The 18,393-nt window shown below is 43.3% G+C and overlaps 1 protein-coding gene across 5 annotated transcripts in view; it reads right to left on the reverse strand.

Moving 5' to 3' along the window:
* plxna1 (plexin A1) overlaps positions 1–18,393 on the reverse strand; it is a 226,735-nt gene that overhangs the window by 94,424 nt on the left and 113,918 nt on the right. For all 5 annotated transcript variants that reach the window (XM_031899707.1, XM_031899706.1, XM_031899704.1 and 2 more), the window contains 3 exon segments: positions 5,984–6,084; positions 3,431–3,554; positions 1,748–1,901 (listed from right to left, as the gene is read on the reverse strand). In XM_031899707.1, coding sequence (XP_031755567.1) covers positions 1,748–1,901; positions 3,431–3,554; positions 5,984–6,084 — 379 coding nt within the window.

An 18,393-nucleotide genomic window follows, 5' to 3' on the forward strand; every position in this document is an offset into this window, starting at 1 on the left:
TCCCTACTATACCTGCTATCCCACAGCCCCAGTCCCTTCCCAGAGGCTATTATCCCCCACTGCTACTATAGGCACCATCTCTCCCTACTATACCTGTTATCCCACAGCCCCAGTCCCTTCCCAGAGGCTATTATCCCACTGCTACTATAGGCACCATCTCTCCCTACTATACCTGCTATCCCACAGCCCCAGTCCCTTCCCAGAGGCTATTATCCCCCCCACTGCTACTATAGGCACCATCTCTCCCTACTATACCTGTTATCCCACAGCCCCAGTCCCTTCCCAGAGGCTATTATCCCCCCCACTGCTACTATAGGCACCATCTCTCCCTACTATACCTGCTATCCCACAGCCACAGTCCCTTCCCAGAGGCTATTATCCCACTGCTACTATAGGCACCATCTCTCCCTACTATACCTGCTATCCCACAGCCCCAGTCCCTTCCCAGAGGCTATTATCCCCCCACTGCTACTATAGGCACCATCTCTCCCTACTATACCTGCTATCCCACAGCCCCAGTCCCTTCCCAGAGGCTATTATCCCACTGCTACTATAGGCACCATCTCTCCCTACTATACCTGCTATCCCACAGCCCCAGTCCCTTCCCAGAGGCTATTATCCCACTGCTACTATAGGCACCATCTCTCCCTACAATACCTGCTATCCCACAGCCCCAGTCCCTTCCCAGAGGCTATTATCCCACTGCTACTTTAGGCACCATCTCTCCCTACTATACCTGTTATCCCACAGCCACAGTCCCTTCCCAGAGGCTATTATCCCCCCACTGCTACTATAGGCACCATCTCTCCCTACTATACCTGCTATCCCACAGCCCCAGTCCCTTCCCAGAGGCTATTATCCCCCACTGCTACTATAGGCACCATCTCTCCCTACTATACCTGTTATCCCACAGCCCCAGTCCCTTCGCAGAGGTTATTATCCCCCCACTGCTACTATAGGCACCATCTCTCCCTACTATACCTGTTATCCCACAGCCCCAGTCCCTTCCCAGAGGCTATTATCCCCCCCACTGCTACTATAGGCACCATCTCTCCCTACTATACCTGCTATCCCACAGCCCCTTCCCAGAGGCTATTATCCCACTGCTACTATAGGCACCATCTCTCCCTACTATACCTGTTATCCCACAGCCCCAGTCCCTTCCCAGAGGCTATTATCCCCCCACTGCTACTATAGGCACCATCTCTCCCTACTATACCTGCTATCCCACAGCCCCAGTCCCTTCCCAGAGGCCATTATCCCCCCACTGCTACTATAGGCACCATCTCTCCCTACTATACCTGCTATCCCACAGCCCCAGCCCCTTCCCAGAGGCTATTATCCCCCCACTGCTACTATAGGCACCATCTCTCCCTACTATACCTGCTATCCCACAGCCCCAGTCCCTTCCCAGAGGCTATTATCCCCCCACTGCTACTACAGGCACCATCTCTCCCTACTATACCTGCTATCCCACAGCCACAGTCCCTTCCCAGAGGCTATTATCCCCCCACTGCTACTATAGGCACCATCTCTCCCTACTATACCTGCTATCCCACAGCCCCAGTCCCTTCCCAGAGGCTATTATCCCCCCACTGCTACTATAGGCACCATCTCTCCCTACTATACCTGCTATCGCACAGCCACAGTCCATTCCCAGAGGCTATTTTCTATTATATGTATTGTGATATATATTATATCTATTATACTTGCTAACCACCAGCCAGGGGCACTGGCAAGAACTTACCATGGCCTCTTGTGATAGGAATAACATCTTTGGTGGAGGGGGATGTACAGTAGATTTTTCCATCCAGTATACGTCCTTCCATCTCTGTAAAATCCTCAAAGGAGCAGTTCACCCCAGCAGACAGGTCAGGGACATTCCAGGCTTGTAAAACCATCTGTACAGATTTGAGGCATGTTAACAAAATAAATCAGGAGAGGGCGCTACCAACAGACAGGGACATCAGGCAAACAAGTTGAGCTGCATACACAGAAAATTCCAAGGGTATTTAGGACTTTCATGGGAACAGGGTGAGGTACTGTTTGGATAATAAAGAAATCAGATAGCATGATGGAGAGAGAAAAGGAAAAAAGCAACATAGCGTGAGGTCAACTGGGTCACCCTCTTACCATGTTGTCTTTTACATCAAGGGGATATCATTCCATTTATATGTATATTGCCTCTAGGATAGTTGGAGCTAGAATATATATATTTTTTTTTCTTGCAAAAGTATAACACAGACTTTGCTGGGATTATACAGGATTTAAAGAACACTGGAGGCACCCTATTTATTAGTTATTATAAGCCCCACGCATAGATGCTTTTTACATTTTGTATATAGAAATATTTATATGACCTGAAGTTATAATAAAATGTTAAATACTGTAATATACCTGCAGAAAAAAAACAAAGTGCTTTGAAATGTCAGCAAAAAAAAAATGTCATATCTAGAGCAGCGATCCCCAACCAGTGGCTCAGGGGCAACATGTTCCTTCGCACCCCTTGGATGTTGCTCCCAGTGGCCTCAAAGTAGGTGCTCATTTTTGAATTTCTGGTTTGGAGGCATAAAGACCATGTGTCCTGCCAAAAAGAGCCTTCTGTAGTCTTCCAGTTCACATTGGGCTTCTAAATAACCAATCACTGCCACTACTGGTCATCCCCTAGAAACTGTTTTCATGCTGGCACTGGTCCCCAATTTTTTTTTTATTTAAATGTTGGTCACAGATAAAAACATCTGGGGTCCCCTGAGCTCGAGTCAACTTTCCAAAGCATGCATTGAGCAGGCAACAAGGACTACACTTTCACCACCCATCCCTTTTAGACTACAGCTTGGAGTTGCAGGTATTACATGTTGTGCCCTAAAAATTGGAAGTTCTTCAGCTTATGGTGCAGTTCTTCAGTTTCATGTTCTCTTGCTGTTACTGAACATTAACTCCTAGAACCCAACCACAACCAGCAACAGCTGGAGAACCACAGAACACACAGACAGTGAACAGAAACCACCTGGCACCCACTAAGAAGCCATACAAGAATGAAAGAAGTTCTTTGGGGATGTCAAATAAGGCATGTGATTCGCTATTTGGTAGACCCATGGGGACTGATGGCCTGCAGGGGGCTAAACAGGAGTAAACTTATGTCTCTGTGCTTCCAAAACTTGCATCCAAGGCAGAAATGTAAAAATGGGCACCGGCTTTGAGACAACTGGGAGCAACATCAAAGGGGGTGGTGAGCAACATGTATGTTGCTCACGAATCTCTGATTGGGGATCATTGAATAAGGTGCCTACAAGAACACCAGCTCAGTAACACCAGATAGGTTCATGACAACAGAAATAACTATGACTACTCATTCACTATGGCAAAAACGTGTAGCCCAACATCAAGGGGAAAACAGTTATGGTTTTGTAGTTTAGCCTCTCTCACTTACCGGAACTTCAGACACTGTGACAGAGATATTCCTGGGGTGCACTGTGAGCTGGACACACTGCCGCTGGTCAGAAGTGAACCTGTGAAGTTCATCTGCTCGCTCGCATTTATCTTTTCTCGAACACCTACAAAAAGAGAGTGAGACTTAATATATCTAACAGAATAATGGATGAGCAGGGAGCTTTATGCACCCAAAACAACTTCTCTCCCATTCCAACACCAATCATTAAGAACAAACGCTGATGTGACTGGCACAGTCTACTTTTTAACATTACAGGCAGCCAATCCCTATCCTAGGCAGCAGTAGACGAGTATGGCCAACTGTGGATAAGCTGCAGACACATTTCAAAGCTTTTCAAAAGCAGTAACTATTTGAATTCCTAAATCTGTCAGAAATAGAAGTTCTCTGCAGCGTCTCTGTTCTCAAACAAAAAGTCAATACTTTCCCTTTGAAAGATTCTGTGTACTGCTCAGAGAGGAATTATTGGTGGTGTGGGGTAGGAAAAAAGGACATTTTTGGGAAATTGGGACAATTTTAGGGTATGTTAAATGTGAAAATGCAAAAGAAAAAGTAATGATAGATTTTAAATCTTTTGTCATGACGTGCAGGGTTTTTTAGTGCTAAGAACTTGGCTCCGCTGTGCAGCTTCACATGGTTAAAGGATGAACTGACAAGTTCAGAGAAAACAAGGGCAAGTAAAGCTTCCATGGGCGAGCGCTTTCACTTAATTTTGCCTTTCGGGACAGGGATTTAAGAAGGTGAGTGGTCCGTGTAAGAGAAGCAGTGCTCTCAGCGGGAGCTTTGACAGCTCAGAGAACCGACTGGAAAGAGAATGGCAAAATCTGTTCAGCAGACTGACAGACCTCCTGTCTCAAAGCATCCGGCATCATGCATTCATGGAGGATGGAACATCCATTCTCTGCCAGACTGGCCGCTTGCTGGTAAGCTTGGCAGCTTGATACCACAGGGGATCGAAAGCAGAATGGATGGCAAACCTATGCAGACCTCATTCATAGCCTGGCATTAACACTTGCACAAAAAGCTTTCAAGAAAATACACTCCACTAACAACCAGTCTGTGCATTGAGACTGGGCAATAGGACATGTACCGGAAATGTTTATAGGCTCCATACCTTCTCTGAGATAGGTTCATTATCTCCAAGGCCAGTTTAACAATAACAGAGAAGGGCCCTTCAGCCAAAAGACATAAGCCAAGGAGGCAAAGGACCTAATCAATCTTATTAATAAGTAAAATTTGCTTTTGCACTGATATCAATGTAAATGCAGGCCAAACGTGCTTTTGTACACATCTCCTTTAATAAACATACAAAAAAAATGCCGGGTCCTTTATAACGGAGGACTGTGAAACCATTAAACCAGCCAGGATTTTACCACCAGTGGTTAGTACACTATGCACTAGGGGACGAGTATCCCTATTCTCTGACAGAAGTTTGGAACTTGATACAACGAAGATCAGATGAAATATGGAAAATGAAAATGGATCATGTATCCAACTGACACACTTCCTTTAAAGCTATTCTATTACCTCATGAGACATATTGATCAGAGGGTGGAGAGAGAATACACCACATACCCATAGAAATAAACTGAAGTTAGGAAAATTTTGTTGGTTCATAAATATATCCATTTTCTAAAAAAAATTCTTATGTTCCCTTATAAAGCCTTGGATTAGCTTTCTTATGCTGTTAAGCAAGGTTCTCAAGGGCATTTAGAGACAGAAGCACGCAGAGAACTGAAACTCTAGGGACCTCATTAATTGCAAATGGAAGCCCCAAGAGTGGGTCTGCAACTGTTCCCAGAATTCTAGGTTGGGGTTTTCCTGGAGCTCATCCCATTGCTGTCAATAAGAAGTGTCCTATTAAAGGTAAATGTTGTATGTTAATGGGGTGCCATCATGAATTATCCAGACACAGGTACATTCTGGTATCATCAGTAAAAGTCAGAGACAAAGCCACCTCAGATCTGCAAAGACCAATGAGAAGTAGACTAAGGAGTAACACTCTGGAAATATGCTATAGAACAGTGGTTCTCAACCTTCCTAATGCCATGACTCTTTAATTCAGTTCCTCATGTTGTGGTGACCCCCAACCATAAAATTATTCCAAAGACCATCGGAAATAAGTGTTTTCCGATGGTCTTAGGCGACCCCTGTGAAAGGCTTGTTCGACCCCCAAAGGGGTCCCGACCCACAGGTTGAGAACCGCTGCTATAGAATTAATTCAATTGTGTTACTTATGGCGGGGTTTGCACTTTTCTCAGTCCCACTCAGTTTATACTCAAGAGATTGGAAGAACATCCCCAGTTACACAGGGAACTGGTATTCTGCTAGCACACAAGGTATCTCTGCCGCACCTGGGCCTGCATTAATGCTTACAGTTCACCTCTCCTGGGGCACGTGCCTTGAGCACAGAAGCTCAGGAGAGCTCGGAGTACTGAATTATGTGCTATTTTAGTATTACAGTAAGAGGGGCTGACACCGGTGGCAGGGCAAAGAGCAACATCTCTATCCTGAGGGAGAAATGAGAATACTCACATGTTGTGAAGCACACACCATCCACAGTGAGGGTCCCTAGAGCCAAGGCAGGCATCGCAAGTTTCATATTGCTCACAACTCTCCACCGGCACACGGGTAACCTGAGGAGGATAAAAAGAAGAGGTGCTTAGTTAAAAAGTATCAGATATCAACTGTATAGGGTGATTCTACCAAACTGGGAGACTCACACAAACAATTAGCTGTTGCCAAACCATGGCTGCTTCCAACTATTTATGGCTGCAACATAGAATAACCTAGGCCACTGGTTCCCAAAATACCAGACTGGTCCTCTAGAAGGGCCTGGAGTAATAACAGTATGGTGGGTTTAGCCTAAAGGATAATTGGGTATAAATAGACTATTTGCTCTGCCAGATATTTCATATGAAAAGTAATTTGCTGTACTAGACATTGCTGTAACAATGACAGAATGGCAGATACACCAATGGTGAACTATATCTTTAACCTTGATATGAATCAAGGTGGGCCTGATCATAGGTTAGATCTCCAAGGTGGAAACCAAAAACAGACAGACAGCCACTAAGTTAGGCCTATATGTTTAACCTTACATTTATACAAAAACAATTGGAATGTCAACCCTACTAGCAAGAGGTGGTTTCTACCCCTTATGTTCTGCACTACATACAAGAAGATCTGTGGCTAAACCTAATAACTTGGGGATTATTTACTTATTTCCACAATACCCTTAAACTGCTGCACTGGCTATACAGACGGAAGTATTGATACAGCCATATCAGCATGACAGTGTCACTGAGCTGGAGAGTGTGGCTTAGCATAAAGATCAACCTCAGATAGAGTATAATCTAACAATGACAGGAAATCAGACCACAAACCAGACAGAAAGAGGTTATGGCTACTGTGTTTCAAGCCGCAATTTAATAAGGACACGGTCATGACACAATGATGTCAGCCTAAGCCTGCTTCCATCGATTTGCCTGCAGCTGAGCTGGCCAGCCAATATGTGGGTCAGAAACACACTGATCCATCACAGAGCATGCTCCCGAAATATTATGTCACCCTCTAACAGACTTCAATGATGGAAACAGACCCAGGCAGTGCAACACAATGCAGAATGCTGTGAAGATCAAGACTACTTGCTTCTAGAATTGATCTACTTAGTTCTAGGATTACATGGGGGATTGATTTCTCGTAACTATGGTTTTCTTTAGGGCATGTGTGGAAATTCTCGTCGTTAGCAATGAAATTTACCCATTGTCCAACTGTTTACAGGACCAAGTGTTAGGGCCAGTTACTAGGCCGCGAGAGCCGTTTTAGATGCCCTATTATTAAGGTCCCCATACAAGGGACGATAGTAGCTGCCGGTATCAGTCACTTGGACCGATTCGGCAGCTTATTGGCCCGTGTAGGGGCAGAAACGAGGGGCCTGCCCAACCGATATCTGGCCTGAAACTGGCGAGATATCGATCAGCCAGGTTAGAAAATTCAGTCAGATCAGGGACTGCATCGGCTCGTTGATGTGATCCCCGAACAGACTGCCCCATTGCCGCCAATATAATTTTGATTGTTTGGCCCCAGGGACAAACGATCAAATTGTAGCCTACACACTGCCTGATATCGCCCACCCGTAGGTGGGGATATCGGGTGAAGATTCGCTCAGTTGGTGATCTCGCCAAGCGAGCGAATGTCAACGTGTATGGGGACCTTTAATGTAACAGCATAGCAATCATGATAAGTTTGCCATAGGATGATAGATAATAAAAAGACACTGTAATGGTCAGCCAAGAGAGATCTCTCCAAGCTACCAAATGCTTCTGTATTCTGTGCTTGCCTAATAAAGCTTGCTTTTCTGATTAAATAATTGCTGAGGCTCTGCTGGAATTATCTGGGGAACCCACCACGAGGTACAGGACCGAACACAAGCAGGCAGTTTTCCTAGTGTCCTAGATGATATAGCATGAAACAGGCGTTTTTATTGATGGGCAAATCGTTTCAGGAGAAGCTTAACATGTATAGCCAGCATTAGTATCGGGTATAGAAAGAGTTACTTGTTTAATTGTTTTCGCTTTGCGGACGTTCTACAGAAAGTTATTGACCCAGCAGAGGTGGAAAAGTCCATGTCCTGTTATAAAACAAAGGACAGCATGTAACATGGCTCATCGCCAGCCCTTCTATATATGTGTGCATTATCCTCTCTTGTAGCCCGTGTCACTGCCCCTGTTAACTAATGACCAGCCGTGTAAGCACATATTCACCCTGCAATCTTTCTGCTAGAGTGTGAGAATTCCACAGTCTCAGCCCTAAATATTCACATCTAATGTAGCAAAAATGAATGTATTAGTCCCTTAACTACAGAACAACATGCAGAACCGTGTCACAATAAACCACAGCCTGACGATCAAATGGAAAGGATCCGCTAGGAGGAACCTCAGAGAGTAATGAACTGCTACTGAACTTAAACCCCGCATATCTAAACAAACAGCAACGCATAGTTCTCACTCAACTGAGGGGCACTATCCAATAAAACCATAAAAAAAACATAAAAAATCCCAGTGTTAATTCCAAAGCAAAACCTAACAATCACATAACCCAAGTCACGGCAAAGAGTCTAAATATAAATAATAACTGTATTGGTTGTGTTGATGCTAACCAAAAAAAAATGCCAGAACTCTAAACTAAATTGTGAGCATTTCACTAATTAAAATCAGTTTGTCCCCTTAAGGTCCCCATACACGGGCCAATTATAGCTGCGGTTATTGGTCCCTTGGACTGATTCAGCAGCTTATCGGCCCGTGTAGGGGAAGAACCAAGGGGCCTGGCCGACCGATATCTGGCCTGAAATTGGCCAGATATCGATCGGCCAGGTTAGAAAATCCAGTCGGATCGGGGACCGCATTGGCTCGTTGATGCGGTCCCTGAACCAACTGCCCCATTGCCGCGTGCCTACATGCCTCCCCGATATCGCCCACCCGTAGGTGGGGATATCGGGTGTATGGCCAGCTTTAGATTCACCTAAATGCCTAGGGTGAGAATTGGGGCGAAGACTTTACTTTCTTTCCTAGGTATCCTTGGAACTGTGGCTGAATAACCAATATTTAACTATAGCTGAAACTAACGATCACCCAACAATCCCCATTAGGGTTAATGAGGCCTAAAATTAAATACAGTCTTTAGCTGGGATATGGACAAATCTAAAATCAGAGGGAGATTGTTTTCTTTCTAACAAGATATGAAATAGTTTTTGTTGAAAAACTCCCAGGATTCTCAGCCAGCTGTTCCAATTTCCAGAGTACAAAGGCTGGAGGACTGCCAATGGCATTCTTACTTGCCTCAATAGTTTGCACATGCTTTGTATTGACAAACTGCCCTTTTTTCTGGCTTAAAATCAGTAAATAACTCTCCTGGACTGGTTTATACAGCTAGAATTAGGTCTCATCCAGCAACCGACTGAAACTGAGATACTTAGGCAACGCGTTTCGAACATCAGAGTTCTGCTCCGCACTCACAGCCTGATCAGCAACACACGCTGATTACATTTGCATGGAGACTAGCAAATTTCGGAAAAGATGCTCCATGTTACGTACTGAATATCCCATCATGCTCTGATCAGAAGGGTGGGTGCTTACCATTCCAGCTGCAGGCATATCTATATCAAAAAAAGAATAAAAAGGGGGCCCACGCAGCATGTAATTCAGACTTAACAACATTTCATAAACCCCCCTCGGCTTGACTGGGAAGCTGATATTTAACTTTTAGTATGTCGTGCTAAATGATCCAGCATTGTGCTGGCTGGACCTTAAAGACTGCATGTGGTATTTGCAGTCTTGGCTGGAGTGGAGCTGACTATTGCAACATCATTTCAATGGTAACTGTAATAGGAACCAACAGGGCAAGGAATGGCGAAGGACAGAGATATTGCTCTCAATTAGATCATTTTCAAATGACTGAATATGTATTATTAATGTATATTGGAAAACGTCCGATATAGTAGCTGAATGAATAGTGAATAGTAGCTCAACATACATTAAGAGGAACAGGAATACATTATTCTACATCGTATCGGCCAGACTGCTTGCAGCACCTCCATCATGTGATGCCTTCACTTGAATTGTAGAAAGGTGGAAATCCCAATTAGGAAGTTAGACATGTGATTGAGACGTAATAATGAAAGTAATTATTAAAAACAGTAGCGTCACAGGAACAGGAAACAAAAAAATAATTCGCCCATTAGGAAAGAGCTGGTAACCAACAAAATCAGTCCTTTAAAATTGTCTTGCCCAAAATATTTCAAGTTGCCCCATAGTCATAGAAAAAGATTCACCAGCCTTGTATAATAAAGATGTATTTGAAACTTGCCCTACAGCATAAGAAACTACCCGAAAGACTAGTGATTTACAACATTGCTTCTGAAAAAAAATATGGTGAAAGAAGCAGAAATTGTGGTAAACATGCACTTTCATTGTGTCCAACTATGCTTTGTCTGTGATATCTTTATAGAGGGCTGAGATGGTACAGGTATAGTAGGGAAAGATGGTGCCTATAGTAGCAGTGGGGATAATAGCCTCTGGGAAGGGACTGTGGCTGTGGGATAGCAGGTATAGTAGGGAGAGATGGTGCCTATAGTAGCAGTGGGATAATAGCCCCTGGGAAGGGACTGGGGCTGTGGGATAGCAGGTATAGTAGGGAGAGATGGTGCCTATAGTAGCAGTGGGGGGATAATAGCCTCTGGGAAGGGACTGTGGCTGTGGGATAGCAGGTATAGTAGGGAGAGATGGTGCCTATAGTAGCAGTGGGGGGATAATAGCCTCTGGGAAGGGACTGTGGCTGTGGGATAGCAGGTATAGTAGGGAGAGATGGTGCCTATAGTAGCAGTGGGGGGATAATAGCCTCTGGGAAGGGACTGGGGCTGTGGGATAGCAGGTATAGTAGGGAGAGATGGTGCCTATAGTAGCAGTGGGATAATAGCCTCTGGGAAGGGACTGGGGCTGTGGGATAGCGGATATAGTAGGGAGAGATGGTGCCTATAGTAGCAGTGGGGGGATAATAGCCTCTGGAAAGGGACTGTGGCTGTGGGATAGCAGGTATAGTAGGGAGAGATGGTGCCTATAGTAGCAGTGGGGGGATAATAGCCTCTGGGAAGGGACTGTGGCTGTGGGATAGCAGGTATAGTAGGGAGAGATGGTGCCTATAGTAGCAGTGGGGATAATAGCCTCTGGGAAGGGACTGTGGCTGTGGGATAGCAGGTATAGTAGGGAGAGATGGTGCCTATAGTAGCAGTGGGGGGATAATAGCCTCTGGGAAGGGACTGTGCCTGTGGGATAGCAGGTATAGTAGGGAGAGATGGTGCCTATAGTAGCAGTAGGGGGATAATAGACTCTGGGAAGGAACTGGGGCTGTGGTATAGCAGGTATAGTAGGGAGAGATGGTGCCTATAGTAGCAGTGGGATAATAGCCTCTGGGAAGGGACTGTGGCTGTGGGATAGCAGGTATAGTAGGGAGAGATGGTGCCTATAGTAGCAGTGGGATAATAGCCTCTGGGAAGGAACTGTGGCACTTTAGGATAGTAGGGTAAAATGATGCCTATTGTGGAAGTGTGGAAAACATTTGGGAAGGAACTGCCCAGCTTGAAGGTCTTCGAAACTGGCCATATGATTAAATAAATGCGTTCTTAAGGCTGCAATGCTTGTAATCGTGACCCTAAAGACATACAGTTACCCCTTTCTGATAGAAACCATGCAGAGAAAACATTGTTTCCTTGAATCTGTGGTTTATTTTCACTTTCCTAAATCCCAGGGAGTAAAAGGTTGAGCACCAGATGCTTTCATGTGAGATCCGAAAGTTAATGGTATTTATGAAATGTATTAATATTCGCCTGCAGGCTAGAAGGTAATTAAATTCCACATGGCATTAGTTGAGAACTTGTTAGCTGGCTCTTTGAAAGTTATTGGCTGAAATCACCAGTACTCCAGGCATCTATTAGAATTAAGGCCAGGCGCGCTCCACACACATTCACACAAAGATCTGCGGCACTGCTATGAGTTAAGAATTTTGCCTGGTGACCAAACAATACACTGAGGAAAGCTCCTTAATTAGAAACGTACAGCTCAACTAATTCTTTGGGGAGAAAGAAAGAAACCTGGAAAGTTATTCTTGAATTCGGCCACGGGCAGCGATGAATTATACGGGAATTGTTAACTTGTTATGGAAGGTTAGGCCAGAATATCCTTGTGTCTTCTTTGTGAAAAATTAAAGATGTTCTATAAAAGGCCCAACAGATTACCAGGGCATTAGAAGGACTATTTAACGAAGCATGAGATACACGGAAATAGAACACGCAGCTGGACTCCAAACATTACTAGATACAGCAACTTCAATGCATCAGTGGTCCACAAACTAGGCTAGATAATCTATCATCTGAAGGACACCTTCCCGAGCCACCTGTCTCCGGTCCCTGGGACATCACCTGTAAACTCCATGCTTTCCCCGATTATTGATACAGAAAGAACTGGATGGAGACAGTGAATGCTTCTCTTTGAACAATAAAGCTCCTGCTGTGTCATGACCTAGTCATTAAATGGAAAAGAAGCTCCAAAAACAAACGAGGTTATCGTGCCCAAAGTTATGTGTTCAAGAGGTGAATTAGCCCTTTGGGCAATGGAGAAGACATTCATGCATTAATGGCTTCTAAGGGAATAGAAGGACTAGGTTAATTTAAAAGGGCAGCCTTACCTTCACAGAGAAATACAAAACATTATCGTTTTTATCTTTAGTTAAAAAAAAAAAAAAAAAAAAAAGACTTTCAAAGTGAAGCCTTGCTTTTTATCTAAAAGGTCTTTTAATGACCTTAAACATCCATAATTATTCCAAACAATCCCTAGCTAAGCAAATTAAAAGCTGCACATCCCACATAATAAAAAATGAAACATACCTTACATGTTTATTAGGGGCAATGGAATTAATATTATAAATAAAATGGTTTTCTAAATACGTGGAGTTTTTTTTTTTTGTTTGTTTTTTAACAGTTTACCCAACAATATTTGAGTCCATAGACAGCCATCCAATTACAACCATATATTATGAGAAGAAAGAATAATAATGGAATGGCTTTTTTTGCTGCATGAATCAGGCCAGAGTGCCCCTACCATATAAATAATGGGCATTGTTACTTTAATTGTGTTTATTCCAACTTCAATAGCCAAAGCTTTCATTCTTGCACTGTCAGATCAGCCTTCATTTTGGGGAAGGCTTGCAAATCCGTTGAGACTTGGGTAGCCTCCATGCATGTCTAGGTTTTGCCCCTCTCTGTGGAAGAGCTGTAAGAATGTATCAGTCACTTTTATTGAAAAGCACAACCCTAACAGGCATTTTGGCAAAAATTAATTGGTGAGATAATATCAGGGCTGTGGAGTCGGAGTCGAGGAGTCTGAGTCGGAGGCAATTTTGGGTACCTGGAGTCGGAAAAAAATGAACCGACTCCGACTCCTACTAAATTTAAATGGGAATAAAAAAAAAAAAATAAAGCAAGTTTAAATGTCCCAATTAACAGTCAAAATTACTTCTCTGCTATAAGAATAAAGCCCAATGCACGCAGTGCATAAACGAATATGTTGAGCGACCATGAAGCATGCTTTTCATTGACTGTATGAATGTATAAAATACATTAGTCGAAGTCGTGGAGTCGGAAGTATCAGAAACTGAGGAGTCGGAGAATTTATCTACCAACTCCACAGTCATGGATACTATTGAAAACTACTCAGAGTGGGAGGAAACACACATTAAGGCAGTTTATCCAGCTTGAGGCCGGCAGGCTGTTTATGGCTCTCCAATTTTTATTGCCCCCAGCAGGCCCAAGATTTCTATAGACCTCCTTCATTATTCTTTTATAATTATCTAGTCCCCAAATGTGAAATAGTGAAAAATGCACCAAAGCATGGAAAGTCTTGATATAGGCTCCAAAAGCAAGCAGCCGGAAACCCAAAGCAGTCAGTAAGGGCCAAAGCCTGAAGAACATAAGGTGAGATCTGGGGTGGATGCTTATGTACTGCCTTGGATATAGTTGGAAATAGCTAAGTGACAGCTACAACAATTGGGGCCTGGGCAAAAGTTGGACCATAAATGGTCATGTTCTCAAAAGGCTAAAAAGTGCAAATGAACATGGAATTAAGGGTCAGTTGGCCAGTGGTGTAGCACAATCTATAGCTGCATGTTTATTCCTTTCACTCACCTGAAACTAGATTTCCATCTCTCCCCTGGCTACAGCTAGGCATAACAGCCTCTTTACAACTAGAAGAAGGATAGACACTGATATTCCCAGCGCAACATTTTACTTTAGCTGACAAACCAATGCTCATTGGAGGGATGCATGATCTGACTGTACCCACACAGAAATATGACAGACAAGAGGAAGGAATGAGAAGAATGTCAGCAATGCCTGCACTACCAATAAAAGCTGGTTCACTGCTGGTCTTCCTCCAAGAACTCTCCATCACAATCCAACACTCTTGGTCACCTTCCAAGCAGCTCTCCAAGGAAGATAAGGAATTTCAGAAGAGTTTATTTGCAAGATTAAGATCGATTCACTAGCTGGAGGATTTCTTTTTTTTTTTTTTTTTTCTCTAGTTCACATAAACAAGGATAAGATGGGAAACGCTGAAAGGTATTCATGTCAAGAAACATTTGTGAGAGAGACATCATACGCTTACACTACTCATTATACTGATTGTGCCATAAGACTTTACGCAACATCATGTCTGAAGGGAAGGACATAAAGGTTATTCCCAATCAACGCTCTGAGTGCCAAAGGGGTATTACAAGACACTGCAGATGGTTAAGATATGGACAACTCCCCATGATGATTTCAACTGTATATTAAAAGTGTACAGTGTCTATGGTTTGTATGTTCACACTAAGGTCGTATTTTAGGGTTCTGTGAGAACATTTCTCTTTGTAACTCAGCCATATTCAGATAATCAAGCTATGGTTGTAACAGGAACATTTACACAACATTGCCATTATCTATCCATACATCCCAACATTCCATTCTTCCACATTCAATTTGATTTCTTTGTCGGATATTACTGTTCTGTTTGGACTGTTTGTAAGCCAGATTGCTCAAAAACAACCAGATCAGCTAACTTAGGGTTAGCTAAGTGGTCCCAAACTAGTGGCTCTTGAGCAACGTTTTGCCCACCAACCCTTTTGCCTCATTAGCCTAAATGTTCTTGGAGGCAAAAAAAAAAATACATGTCTACCAAATGCTAATCACAGTGCTTATTTGGCAACCTACAGGAGGTTTTCTCATGCTTCTGTGGATCCCCAACACTTTTTAGATTTGAATGTGGCTCTCAGGTTAAAAAAAAAGGTTAAAGACCATATGGTCCCTGGTTGACCACATTGAAGAGACCATCACAGAAGTGTATTTTTTTCACAGATGTGTGTATTATTTTTTTTCTATATTTATTTGAGCTCCAATGTGACAATCAGTGGATAAGCTAGTCACATGTATGCTGGGCTACACAGTACAGTAGTGATTGTTTGAAGGTGGACTCTACAGCAAACATATATATGTTGACTTATAGCTTGATCACATTGTTTAACCAGTCAGAAAGCAAAACCAGTTTTTTTTTTATTTGGGTCAATTCTCAGATGAGAGAAAGGCAACCACAGCGTATGTACCATAAAGCCATTCAGAGTAGAATTAGAGAACTCAATTGACTGCACTCAGCTAGCTAGAAATTGTGCATTCGTTGAAAAGATGTATTACATTCTGTACACTAAAACCAAATAGTGCACAGTCTAGTCTATGAGCGAAGAAATTATTGCATCACGTGCCGATGGCCCCGGTGGGTATTTAGCTTAAGACCGGTGTTTGTTCGAGTAAGCTCTATAATGGATGCAAGGGCTTTTCTAAAATGCCAGCGATAAAGTATCAGCCCAATAAGAAGAGCTTCCACTGTACATGCATGCAAATGCCTGTATATTTTATAATCGTGTTTATATCCCCATTGGCTCCTTAGATTATTGAATTTGTTTATTACAGACAGCATTTCATTTTATGGCGATCAAACCCCAAGCCGCATCCATGAGATGCTCTACTCAGCGCTTACAATGCACTAAGTAGTAAAAGGAGAGAGTTTAAGAAATCTGTACACTTGGATCAATACCACTTCCAGCAGGCAATCCTATTTTCTGATTCCACAGGGAACCCTGCGAGATGAAAGTATATCCAATACCCCCCACCACCCTCTGTATGCGATGCTACAAGACACCTAACAACACCATGGCAAAAGCAGGAGGGTTACAAGCACTTTATTAATTGCTCCTCTATATTTGATTAAAATCCTTCATCCTGGCACAGGCCTTCCAGCTCACTTACAACTGTGCATTTAATTACTTTCTCCTCTGCAGTGATAACTGTAACCCGGCAAAATATTTCACTTTATTAACACAGGGTCTTTGTCACCAAGATATGGGAGGGTTATCTATGGCAGAAACTAGACAAAATGGGGAAAGAATTATAGAATAAAATCTGTTGGCCATTCGTACCATTAATATATTATTATACCTAGGCTGAAAACATAGGCGAGCTCAACAAGGTCAGCTTTACAAAGACCATGATGGAGATGGCTGTTCAAGAGGCATTACAGGATCCTCTGATCAGAACCTGCAGGAGGGGTTTTACATCAGGTATGAAATGCTTTCCCTGCCATCACGCTTCACCCTTTGCTCCCTCCAGGCCTGAGAAGGAGATGATGGATAGAAATCTTTGTGCAGGGGCGGAACAGATCGGAAAAGCTGTCACACTCCAGTGCAGAACAAGGCCCTAGAAATCTATACTGCTCTGTGACCCCCTCCAATGTATCATGTCCCATCAAGGCAAAGTATTGAAGTCAAGAAACACCAGCCACCCTCCCACCATCAGTAACACATGGCCCCATCTCTAGGAGACAGCCTTGCATGAAGCTCTGATCAAACACCAATAAATACTCCCCCCTGAAAAGAGACTCCTATTTGATGCAATGTCAGTTATGGCACATTCAGTTTCTTCTAAATTAACCCCTGACATACATCTATATTGCAAAAGGGAGCTCCACGGTAGGCTCATAGTGAATAGCATTTCTCATGAGGGAAACCGCAAGAGAAATATTAATACGCCTTCTAGAAAAACTCAAAAGGATGAAGGACTTAGCAGGGCATAAAAACAGAGGATATTTCTTGCCCCTATTTCCAAATTCCCATATAAAAGCACTTTGCTGCAAATGCACTAGCACTAGGTAATATATAAATATATTTAAAGCTACTGAAAATCATTGGGCAGTTCCGATGCATGCTATATTTTTAAAGCCATAGCTGCCAACAATCCCAAATAAAACCTGTATACATCTGTGGACATCATCATGAGGTTAGACTGTCGAGGTTGGGGTTGTTTTCTCTGGAAAAGAGGCGCTTGCGAGGGGACATGATTACTCTGTACAAGTACATTAGAGGGGATTATAGGCAGGTGGGGGATGTTCTTTTTTCCCATAAAAACAATCAGCGCACCAGAGGTCACCCCTATAGATTAGAGGAACGGAGCTTCCATTTGAAGCAGCGTAGGGGGTTTTTCACGGTGAGGGCAGTGAGGTTGGGGAATGTCCTTCCTAGTGATGTAGTAATGGCAGATTCTGTTAATGCCTTTAAGAGGGGCCTGGATGAGTTTTTGAACAAGCAGAATATCCAAGGCTATTGTGATACTCATATCTACAGTTAGTATTACTGGTTGTATATATATATATATAGTTTATATATGTGAGTGTATAGATTGGTTAGTATAGGTTGTGTGCTGGGTTTACTCGGATGGGTTGAACTTGATGGACAATGGTCTTTTTTCAACCCTATGTAACTATGTAACTATGTAACTATGTATGTAACTATCAAACCCCACAGGCTCCACCATGACCCACATATCAATATCACCTCTGCTTTCCACTAAGAGTGATATAGCCAAGATAAGTGGTCTTAAGCAGATCTCCACCCATAAAAAATGTCTGTAGAAAATGTAAAAAAGGACAAATTCTTGCAAATATTGACCCATTTCATTACAAAAGAAACAAAATTATAGAATCAGTGTTCATCTTCAGTGTATTTTAAGGGCTCTGGCACACGGGGAGATTAGTCGCCCGCGGCAAAACTCCCTGCTCGCGGGCGACTAATCTCCCCGAGTTGCCTTCCCCCTGCCATCCCACCGGCGAACATGTAAGTCGCCGGCGGGATGTCGATTTTGCGCAAATCGGCGAAAAAGACTCGCGAGAAACACACGTAGAGACAATTATCAGCAAATGATTAGCATTGTCTATTTTAGTAGCCACCACAAGTAGCTGCTAATAGTAGCTCCGTGTGTCTTCACCCCAAGGGCAGCGCCACACATGGAGATTAGTCGCCCACAATAAATCTTC

This window comes from Xenopus tropicalis, chromosome 4 (assembly GCF_000004195.4).
Source record: "Xenopus tropicalis strain Nigerian chromosome 4, UCB_Xtro_10.0, whole genome shotgun sequence".
Taxonomy (NCBI): domain Eukaryota; kingdom Metazoa; phylum Chordata; class Amphibia; order Anura; family Pipidae; genus Xenopus; species Xenopus tropicalis.